Consider the following 12,334-nt stretch of genomic DNA (forward strand, 5'->3'; position numbering starts at 1 on the left):
CCGTTATGAAATTCAAAATGGCGACTTCCGGTTTCAAAAATAAAGCGGCAAACGACCAAATACCACCCAATATGGGTATTTCTGGAATCGTAATGATGCACTGGAGCCATGAATCAACTTCAGACAACATTTTGAATTTTAAGACGGCAACTTCTGGTTTCTGAAAAACAGCCTGAAATGAACGATTCTCATTGAACAGCCGGAAATGACCAAATACCATTCAATATGAATGTGTTCGAACCCATAATTACGCCCAGATGACAGAAATTGATTCCACAGGCAGTTTTAAAGTCCAAAATGACGACTTTCGGTTTCTGAAAAACAGCCCAAAGTGACCAAATACCACCCAATATGAGTATCTCCGCAGCCATAATGTTGCAAGAAGCTAAAAGTTGACCTCAGACACCATTTAAATTTGTAAGATGGTAACTTCTGGTTTCTGGAAAACAGCCAAAAATGGCCGATTTCCGTCTGACATGAGTATCTCCGGATCTAGAGAAATCGACCAAAGACCCCATTTTGGATTCTAGGTTGGCGACTTCCGGTTCCTGGGAAACAGCCGGAAGTGATCGAATGACACACAATATGGGTGTTTCTTCAACTAGAATGACGCTCAGAGGCCAGAAATTATCTTGAATACCATTTTGAAATCCAAGATGGCGACTTCCGGTTTGTGAAAAACAGTCTAAAATAACCAAATATTATTATTCCAATATGAGTATCTCTGGAACCAGATGCAATGAGCTAACAATTGACCTCAAGCATCATTTTGAATTGCTAAATGGCAACTTCTAGGAACAGTCGAAAATGACCGAATAATACTCAATATGAATATTTCCGTAATTGAGATGATGCCTAGAAACCAAACATTGACCCTGGACACCATTTTGAATTTAAACACGACCACTTTTAAATTCTGGAAAGCAACCAAAATAACTAAATACCTCCCAATATGGGTATTTCCAGTGTCAGCTTGATGCCAGAAAATCTGCTGAAAATGACCGAATACCACCCAATATGGAAGTATTCAGAATTAAGGCGATGTACAGAAGCCAAAAGTCGAGGATGCTGTCACTTCGATGAAACCAATCATTTCAAACGATTTGTTATTTGACTTTGATCATATCCTGTGGCCGATTTGTCGAACATTTGCAGACATTAAACACATCGCAAGGAATCAATGAATTTGGAACGTTCAAATAGTACGATACCACATTTAAATTATGTTGAGGCCACATGTATCGAACAAAGCAGGTATAGTTTTAAATAATTTTTGAATTTGTTTTTCTTTCCATAACTTTTGAGCCACATATCAAATTGTTATGAAGTTTGTTATTTGTAAGTTTGAGAGATGACTCGTTCGTATGACACTAGTTATTTTCAAATAAGTCATGTAATTTTGGAGATAATAGACTTTCTTTGTTTTATTAACAATTTTATACATAACGGTTGCTTTATAATAGTTTATAAGTTTATAAGTTCTATTATAATCAAATGAAATGGGAACGTATAGGGCAGCCAAACTTTGAAACCACGTATTCAATCATAATTCATCAGTTAACCCTTAACTAGCCCGCTCATCTGATAATAATATTGATCAGATCGATTGTGTAGTTTCTGAGATAATGAAGTTTCGTGATTTTCACATTTCGGTACATTTCAGACGAAATTACAGTTCAATTACAGTAAAACTCAATAGGGTGTTATGATGCAGCTAGACTTATCAATTGACACTAATTTTGTGGAAACCGGGTCAGCCATCTCTGAGAAAAGTGAGTGAGTTCAAGTAGTCTTCGGCACATGTTCCTTTTCATAGCTAGATTTCACATTTTTAAACATAACAGGCAAAGTAATAGTCCGATTGCAAAACAAATCAATAGGGTCTTACGGCGCGACTAGACCTTCTATTTGACACTGATTTTATGAAAACCGGTTCAGCTATCTCTGAGAAACATGAGTGAGGTTAAACAGTCTTCAGAACACGTTTATTTTCATAACTTTTGAACCGTATGTTTAATCTTCATAAAATTTAAAAGTTAAGGGTTTTTAAGGTAGCCGTTCATTTGAAATCAATTTTGTTCAAATCTGCTGTGTAGTTTTCGAGATAATGATGTTTCATGGTTTTTACATTTTGATACATAACCTCCAAACTAAAAATCCGATTACAATGAAATTCAATAGGGTCTTATGGGGCAACAAGACCTTTTATTTGCAAATAATTTCATGAAAATCGGTCCAGCCATCTCTGAGAAAAGTGAGTGAGAATAAAAATCTGCACATACACACACACACACACACACACATACACACACACACACACACACACACACACACACACACACACACACACACAAACACACACACATACAGAAAATGCTCAGCTCGTCGAGCTGAGTCGAGTGATATATGCCATTCGGCCCTGTGGAGCACTTTTATACTTTCGGTTTTGCAAGTGATTGCTATACCTTTCTAGGAGAAAGGCAAAAATGTCCATTTTCCTCATATACTTACAACTAGCTGCAGATAGCCCATTTTTTAAGTTTTATGTGTTGGTTTCGGGAAAGCTTAACTCATTCCAATCCAACAGATTTGAAACCACAAAATAGTTCTCTGAAATTTAAATGTTCCACCTATGTAGACTGGTTCAATATAATGAAAAACCACTGCTGATTGATTTTCCTTCCATAATGATGACTCGAGCCTCGTTAGTATCACTAAAGATTTCGATTACAGCTTGGAAGAAACCAAATAAATTGAGTAAAGTGGTTCAAGCCACTAATTGAATAAAGATATGAAACTGTGAAAAAATATGCATAACGACTTTATATTAGCGAGAAATCGAATACATTGTATATTGATGGTAAACACGAAATATAAATTCGCTGGAATCTGGATTGGAATACTAGTAATAGTCTTCTAATCACAATCAAACAAAATGTTGAAACTTTGTTGGTACACAATGCTATGGGGCCTTTATACATCGAAATTTCGTTACTAGCCAAAGAAATTGGATGTTGATGGTGCTATTATTCCCAGAGAGCTTTTTCCTTTAATCTTTCTGCGTTATCCATAGCCATAGAATTTCATCATCCGATGAAGCTTTTTGGCCGTTACACACATCCACGCGAAAATACGACTACTTCACTTACATGTTTCCACACATTTACACACATAAAGAAGACGCATAAAAAGCATAGTGTTTTTCTTCCGGTTTTTATTCGTCATGACGATTCATGACCCGCTTTTTGGGCAGAGTAGGAATGGAATAGCTTTTATTATCTTTTAGTGCGGGCAGACGCAGGGGTGTTCGATATCACGACTAGCAACCGTTGCCTGTTGGTTCCGTGTTTGGCTGGGGACAGCCTAGCTAAAGGACGCAGTCGATGCGAAGTGACATATGATGAAAGCGCTTTATGTTGGATTTTTAGCAGATGAGGACGAAATCATGTAGTAATGAGTTCAATGAACTTACCATACAATACACTTATTGAGTATCGTTATAAGAGAATTCTGTGTAAAATTCACTGACTTGTGAGTAACATTTGTATTGAAAGTATAGAATAAGAAATAAGGAAAATATAATTAGCTGGGTTGAATCTAACGTAAGACATCTATTGCCAATATTATTGAGATTATGTTTTTGATATGTTTTGTGATTTTGTGCGGTACGTTACAAACACGTTTTTTACATATGTTGCTCATAAATATAATAACTTAAAATATTGTTTGATACATGTATACTAAAAAGCGGAAACAAGATTTTTGTGTGCTTTTTGACAAAAAAAAACATGAATGGTTTGACAATCGACGAACCACTGAATTCAATAGGCACTCTTTAAAATAAAATGAAAATCATAAATTGGCTTATGGTTTAAGAAAATGTTACTAAATTTGTTGAGTTTATCCATACTTTGGACTAAATATTAGTAACCGTACAATCTGAAAGTTGAGCAGCATAATATTTTACCATTGCTGCTCTGGAATTCGTTAGAAGGCCTTTCCCCAAATGGTTTATTTTACGGCAGGCTTACCACATTACTGATCTTTATTTCTTTTTACAGACTGAACAATTTGCAGTATTATGGGTGCTTTTTACCGTCATTGTGCTCGGAAACTCAGCCGTTTTGGTTACGATGTTACTTAACAAAAACCGAAAGTCACGAATGAATTTCTTCATCAAGCAGCTGGCAATAGCAGGTGAGTTTGACTTTGTGAAAAATCATCAGAATGTTCGGATTATAAATGTTGACATACATTTCACTTAGTTGAGAAAGTAGGCTTTTTGTGCACTAACGACTTCTCTATTTTCTGTTTACCCAGGTGATTTATTACAGAATGCAGAAGTAATAATGAGTGTTACAATAGTGTCGAATTGATTATATGGTCTTACTCTAGTCCTCTGACAACTTTAGATATCCTTTTTAGAGTTGTTTCATGGAAATAAGCCCTCCACAAAATTAGTGTGATAAAATACTTGGCACTTCAACTTTATGTGGAGTTTTAAATGGTATCCCCGCCGATACCGAGCTCATTCAAAGACTAGAATGTTCCCTCGTGCTTAACCCTTTCCCGCTCATGGTGACTCTAGAGCACCATGAATTGTATTGACCATATCTTGGCAGAAAATAGTTAGTTTTGACTACTTTTTTCTACAAATGTTGCATTTATAATACACTTTTAACTTGGCATATCGAATGACAGCTTGATTCAATGTTTGAACTGTTGTGAAGTAAATTGTAGAAGAAAGTCTGGATTTTTCGATAAAAAAATAATGTGTGTTTTTGACAACCGTTTTTATATAACGTTAATCAATCGATTTCATAATAAAAATAAATTTTACGTAGGTCTATTGTCTATTGAGTGTAACAAGCCATTACATTAGCACTTTTCATTTTTATTCGCTTGTTCCATAAATTTGTATATGGTGCCTCAGAGCACCATTGGGCATACAGAAGACAAAAAATCACAACGTATGCTGGCTATAAATATTCGTTACGATGGAATATCATATTGGCCAGCATTTGGAGATGCGCAGAGATGTTTCTAACGCAATCATCGTGATCACTTCACGCATTTTAGGTGTTCGAAGTGTAATGTTCATCTTCGCATAATGAAAGCGAGATTTTTTTTTCATATTCCATCATAAAGAATCAATCAAATGGTCGTAAACGTAGTCTTTTTTTTTCGAAAACTACATTGTTTCTCTTTTATTTTTATTATTTTCAAATAACTGCTTTAAATAGTTAAATTTTGCAAAAAAAAATTCCCGTGTATTAAAAATAAGTCCCTTGTATGCTTATAGGTGCTCTGGAGCACCATTTCAAATTTCACTTTTTACTTCAAAATATAACATTTTCCAGAAATTTAAATAAGTCTACAAAGTATTTTGCCCAAATTAACTCGTTAAGTATTTTTAAATCATGAAAAACCTCGTGAGCGGGAGAGGGTTAAAGAGACAGGAACAAAAAAGTCCTGGGCAATTTTCGCCTAAACGTTCACAATATCAAAAACAAAAACGAGCGTGCGACGCGCAAGCGGCCATTTCTTAGCAAGCAATAGCTTAGAGCGCCACTCATAAAATTAAAATTCAAACTACCTAAATAATAGCCGCTACGCTCACCTAAACTTTGTTTAATATATCTGACTCTTAAAATTCGAGATTTTTCGGGGTTTCTTCTTCGGCATGCTATAGGTAACCATAAATCAAATTTTTTAAGATTACTTGATAAATTTCTCAAAAAATACATCATGTACCAACTATATATCAAATGTTAGAGTTTTTTTAAAATTCTATTTTCTACAAACTTCCCTTAGACATTATACTTCCATTTTGCGTTGTTGAGAAATTAGCGACAGCGGGCGGTGCTGAAATTTTGAACTACATAGCCATTTCCGAAAGTTGGCCAATAATTTAAGGATCAACATTCGAGAAGACATCGTTCATCTAGGAGGCAACCTCGAGTAGTTATTAATTTCGACCTGATTTCAGTCCTTTCCGACCACTGTGCGGGGGTGGACTAATATTTGAATTGGTTAGTTAAAGTCCACTATTTTCTGTATTTGAACGCTGTGAGATGAATAAATCGATTTCAACAATGTTAGTGGTCATCTTTGTGCAGTTCAGTTAAAACTATACAAGGCTCTTTGTTTCGGGGCCATTTTGAACAGAATCGAGCATGCAAAAACAAAACATGCTGGCTGGAGAGAGAAGAGAGAGAGGGAGAGAGAGAGAGACATACTTTCGTTTATCGCTGAGCGCGCTTGTTGTTGAGTAAGAGAGCCTCAGAAAATTCCTGTCATTCGTTAAGAGTATTGATGGTCGGTGATGGTTAAGAGTACACTGAATTCTGTTTTTACGCGACTTTCTTTTACGTGATTTTATTTTACGCGATTTTTTTACGCGATTTTCTCGAAATTACGCGATTTCTTCTCACGCGATTTTCTTGAAATTACGCGATGTGTGACATGGGAAATATTGTTTATGAGTCAATATGTAACACACACACAAACATACACACACATACACATACATAGACATACATACACACATACACACACACACTTACCACATAGCGAAAGGTTTTGTAACGACGCGATCTTTTTCACGCGATTTGCTCCAAATTACGCGATTTGTTCGAAATTACGCGATTTTTTTTACGCGATTCTTTTTTTGCGCGCACGTATCAATCGCGTAAAAAGAGAATCCAGTGTGTTGATGGTATTGGTGGTCGGTATTACCGACTTTTCGGAAAACTGGTATTTCGGTATTCATAAAAATAAAAACCGGTAAAACTGATAAAAACCGGTATTTTTAGTTTTTTTCGGATTAATACAAACCTCGGCCGGAGAGAGAGAGAGAGAGAGAGAGAGAGAGAGAATGGAAGAGAGAGAGAAAGAGGGGGAGGGAGAGAGAGGGAGAGGGAGAGAGAGGGGGAGGGAGAGAGAGGGAGAGGGAGAGAGAGGGAGAGGGAGATGGAGAGAGAGATGATGGACATAGATGAGGGATAGAGATGAGGGATAGAGATGAGGGATAGAGATAAGGGATAGAGATGAGGGATAGAGTTGAGGGATAGAGATGAGGGATAGAGTGAGAGAGAGGGAGGGAGTGAGAGAGAGAGAGGGAGAGAGAGAGAGGGGGAAAGAGAGAGAGAGAGGGGGGAGAGAGAGGGGGGAAGGGGGAGGGAGAGAGAGAGAGAGAGAGAGAGAGAGAGAGAGATAGAGATAGATAGAGAGAGAGAGAGAGAGAGAGAGAGAGAGAGAGGGAGAGAGGGAGAGGGAGAGAGGGAGAGAGAGATTTTGTAAGATTAGGACCTCTGCGACCATTGTTTTGATCTCTTGTGTTATACGATCCAGATACAACACTGGATAACAGTGTTTAAAAACCTCCAATGTATGAATCTAGTGATATGATTACGAAGAACACAATTTCGAAACTAATGTAATAACAAAAAACATACAGATTTTCATTTAAATTTTCTTTCACATCGCAAAACTTAGGTTCAAGTTAGTGAGTGACTTCGAAACTCGTAGAAAAACAATATTTGAAACTGTTGAGAAGAGTTTGTGAATGAAGCAAATAAAAGAAATCACGATCAGACCAGAATTTAAAATGTGACATATGAACAAGTTTGTAAATGAAATAGAAGTAATAATTTCAAATGAGAGGTTGGTAAAAAATATATAAATATATAGAAAATTATAGAAAAAGCAGAAACTTTTACATGAGTAGGGCTGGGTACATTCAGCTAGTTGTTAATAAAAGCCCGCTGCGGTACGGGCGACGAGGCTTTGACCATGCTACAGTCATTTAAATTTCCCTTTTCAAGGAGCAGTAATTTTTAGGATGAAATTATTTATTGGTTGCTTATTTCATCCTGTATATACTTTTAAATAGCACAAAATGAATAATAGCTTGCGTTTTTTCGCTGACATGATTGTGATTAGGGTAGAGCGGGGCTAGTTGGTTACGGAGAAAGTTGGTCAATGAGATTATCTTCAAATTTACGTATCAAAAAATCGTGTAATATGGGTGATATGTAGCAGATAACCAGAGAAACTTAATGACAAAATACAGTAGAGGTTCAATCTGCTTTATTATCTACAACTTTGCTGGAGACACCATTTTAATCAGACAGGTCGTTTTTCTGATATAAAATTTTTTATCTATCAGTAACCATTTTGAAGAGGCCCTTTTGAAGCAGCAGTCGTGAGACTACATGAAGATCTGATATCATAAAATGACCTCTTTATCAAAAAGGAACAACTGCGAAAAGTTTCAGCAAAATCGGAAATGACATGCCAAAAAAAATTTTTTTTATCTATTTTCCACGGAATGTTTCTATTAATATTATATGATGATGATTGAAGTGGGTTCTGCTAAAGAGGCTGTAAAATATAAGTTACAATTTTTTATTTTGAAACCTTCGATACCGAGCAACACTGGGAACGTTCAACTAGAACTAAATAATATGTAATGGATCATGTTCATGTTCATATTGTTGGTTTATCCCTTTCCGACCGAGCCCACACAATTGTGTAGGTAAAAAATGACTGATAACAAAACCTAAATCGAAGCAAGTCCTATATAAAAACACTTGCTTGCTCCTTTTTTTTATTTTCCGTAGCAGCTGCGATGTTGACACTAGCGGTGTGAAAAATAAAACAACGAATAGGACGTTCAAAAAGCGAGAAAGAAGGTTTTGTTTAAGTCACCTTCTACCTACGCAATTTCATAGGCCCGGTCGGAAAGGGTTATCTTGTAATGTGTAACCGTTTCGGTTAGAAGCCGTCGGATATAGCTGCTAAAGTTACCACAGGGGGCATAGTAATACCGCACTGCTGTGACACCTAGATTTAGAACAGCGATGCTATAACCATGACCGATGGAACCCGAAGCAGTGCCGAAGATCAAGCACATCCCATATTGGTGAGCTGTCGTCAGCCACTGCAAATTGATCGCTTGGTAATACCAGTTAAGTTCAGTTTAATTGATAACCAGATAAGCCTAAAAAGGCTAGTGTTTGAGCACGCGAACCTCAAATGGATAATGAATCAGGTAAGCCTTTCTAGCTCCGTATAACCTTAGGCAGAAGGTTGAGCTGATAGCAATTATAAGCGATTAATTGGGCCTTTTGTGTTCAAAGCAGGACCCAGAATTTGGAATATCGCTTCGTCAAAGGGGTAGTACATTGGCCACGTGCAAGCCCTCAAGCGATCGACCTACAAGTTACGCCATCTTTACCATCAACACCAAGCGTAGACAGTACGTCAGTCAGCGAAGTCATTTGGATCCGGACCGATAAGCGAGACGAGCGAACGAGCCGTGGGTACCCAATGGTTGCGCCCTGGAAGGAGGAGATATGCGGAAACAGCCAGTAGACAGCGTTATCGTCAACGTGACGGTATAGGTTTCTGAGCTACAGAGCAGCCAGCATCGGTAGCAGAGTTCTGCCAAGATATTGTATGTAATTAGCATGTTATTAGACCTAAGATAAAAATGCATGTATTAAGATTCTGTTAAATGAGCCACGTGGTAGAGGTTAGTCAGGTTAGCCTCTCCCCCTTTTTCCGTAAATATACAATGTATGTAAAACCCAACTGCTATTATCGTCCTATCGGCCGACCCTGGGAACTTTTGATAACCTTTGAGGAGGTGCTCGAGAAAAAGAGAGAAAGACATTGCTCACCTGGTTGAGTAGCCGAGGTAACAAATGTGTCATTTTACTTCCACACACGGAGTGTTTCTTTATCATATTTATTTTGCACATTTTCACATTAAAAAAAAACTTCAACTAAACAAGTGTAGTAAAAATTGTATGGTTGATACGCAGTAACAAAAACGAATCAAAACAACCAACAATTTTCTAACAGTATTGAGTAGTCACCATATGTGATTGGACACACATACTCATTATTTACTGATATTTATCATAAGAACTTAAGTTACTAACAAACCCCCCTTATTTAAAAAAAATCGAAACAGAAACAGCAGTCTAAAACACAGAACAGAAAAGTCCATAATCACTATTTTTGAGGTGTTATGAAACATTTACCAACAATTCATATATTTCAAAAACATTTTTCTCCACATGCATATGCAAATTAAATTACCACACAAAAACAAGGGCCTTGGCATTGCAAGGTTAGTGCTATATGAATTGAATTTAACTTTACGATTGGCGACAATGATGGTTATGTCGATGTCATTTGTAATTTGTACATTTAAACTTGATGGGAATTAACTTTCGTAATTTTGATTTATAGTACCTACCTATAATATCTCAACTTCAAATTATTTGTTGTTATTATTCTTTTCCTGTTGCTATTGTTTTTTAAAAACAGTATGCTGCTATGCTGTTAATTGATTTTTTTGCAAGCTAGGTTTTCCCAGATTTTTACTGCGCATGATGAAGATCAGCGCTGGGCGATATAGTGGAACTAGACTTTGAAATTGCCTTTACAGAGGCTGCTATATTGGAAACCATTGTTTGGAGAGATGAGCGATTTTACAGTAGTTGCAAAATGTGTACTCTAACAATTTTGTACAACCTTCTGTTTTTGATTAGCTCTCGGGTGGTTGATCTATTTCGTAAATTAATATTATTCAATTTACTGTTTGCGCGATTTAACATGTTTAAAGACTAATGGTGATAGACATGTGACCTTTAAACAGTCTAAATGTTCTAGGAGGCCAATCAGTCACCCGAATTCTTACTCCATTGAAATTTTTATCTCGACAATAGAATTATTAAAAACTAGAAATTAATCTTCGATTTCAAGTTTTCTGCTAGTACTGTCTATAGAAGAGCATAAGGCTAACGACTCTACTCTGCTCATCCATGGTTGCTTTTCACATGCCACCAAATCATTGAACAAAACAACCATTTTCGATAGAGACTGTCCGCAGCAGCATATCTCCCGGAAAATGAAAAGTCTAGTTTGACATCAGTGAGTCAGGGGAGTATGAAGTTTTTTCAAACGCATTGTATTTAGTCGCTCCTTTTAGTTTATGTATACGCAAACAAGAGCATTTTTTTCTGCCAAAAAATGGGGTCAGCAGGATGGTTAAATAATTAGTAAAAACCATTTGTGGATCTATTGTTAGTTTTTTTTTATTTCAAGAATAGCATCTAGCACAATTTCTATCACCCGATTAGAGCTATTTCATGATATCTCCCCTTCTTCTTTTTATAGAAACGCAGCAGATGGTCTGCATGGTTTTATCGTATTGTCATCATGAACAAAAACTATCATACAGATGTGATTTATGCAAACGTCTCCAGCATATATAAGACACAACAGAGCTCATTTTAGTTTAACCCGATCCTTGATACAAATTGATTCAGTTGTGTTTAAGCCGTCTCCATCTACAACAAAAATGCTAAAATAGTTTGTATAAAGATTATTAGATTCTTCGTTATATAGGTATCTTATCTTGAATAAAAAAAATGAAATTTCCATTGCGCATTCGGTCTGATTGGTATTATTTCTTTCGTTTATGAGGTTCATCCGACTGTAAAATGGCCAAATACACATACTTAATACTAATACTACGCAATATGGTTTTCAAAAACCGGGAGGATACTTAGATGCCAGAATCCGACCTCAGACGCCAATTTAAATAATAAACACTGAATACAACCTAAAATGCCCAAATATTGCCCAGTATGGGTTTTTCAATGCCAAAAATGGCGACTTTAAGCTTCTGAAAAAGAGGACAAACATGAGTATTCTAACAGGAGTATTTGCGAGAGCGGGATAATGTCCAGATGTTTGAACATCAAAAAAACATTTTTCACTTTACCTGAATAAGCTTCTGATTCATCAGGGTTAGGGTTATTGGAACAGAGTTGTGATAAACAGATGTGATAAACAAAGTTATTGGTGTTGAAATTTTCGACAAATAATTCCTCTCGGTGATTCCCATGCAACTGACCGGTCTCCGTTAGCCTTACAATGCAGTCGGATACGATAATTGGTTCGAGCGATTCAAAGCTTTTGGTACTAAATAGAAAGAAGGTGGAAGCAGAATTTCGAAATATTTTAATGAGAAAACTTACATCCGCAGAAAAACTTGAATAGCAGTTTGAACTATATTGATTAATAGTAGTTCATTGTTTATTCGTTGGCATATCATTGCACCTGAGAGAAATTAGCTTAAATCACGATGCATAAAACAGGGTGAAACGGTTTGATTAAAATATATGCGTGGGAAAGCCTTTTTTGTGCTAACACCGGTTCTGCAAGTGTAAAATGAACAAATAAATACATACCTACATAAAACTACTGTCATATTTTCCGTATGGCGTTGGACAGCATTTGTATTTGTTGTTGA

General features: G+C 36.5%; 1 protein-coding gene and 1 long non-coding RNA gene across 2 annotated transcripts in view; one reads left to right on the forward strand and one right to left on the reverse strand.

Annotated features, from left to right (window-relative positions):
• Nucleotides 1–12,334, forward strand: part of LOC129729971 (cardioacceleratory peptide receptor-like) — an 80,080-nt gene that overhangs the window by 64,737 nt on the left and 3,009 nt on the right. Inside the window, exon 4 of the mRNA XM_055688904.1 lies at nucleotides 4,062–4,197. Coding sequence (XP_055544879.1) covers nucleotides 4,062–4,197 — 136 coding nt within the window. The remainder of the gene's footprint in view (nucleotides 1–4,061; nucleotides 4,198–12,334) is intronic.
• LOC129729972 (uncharacterized) lies at nucleotides 11,058–12,270 on the reverse strand. Its single transcript, XR_008728770.1, has 3 exons — nucleotides 12,060–12,270; nucleotides 11,804–12,003; nucleotides 11,058–11,704 (listed from the first exon to the last, which is right to left on the reverse strand). It is a non-coding gene; the product is annotated as an uncharacterized LOC129729972 (long non-coding RNA).

Source organism: Wyeomyia smithii, chromosome 3 (genome assembly GCF_029784165.1).
Source record: "Wyeomyia smithii strain HCP4-BCI-WySm-NY-G18 chromosome 3, ASM2978416v1, whole genome shotgun sequence".
Taxonomy (NCBI): Eukaryota; Metazoa; Arthropoda; class Insecta; order Diptera; family Culicidae; genus Wyeomyia; species Wyeomyia smithii.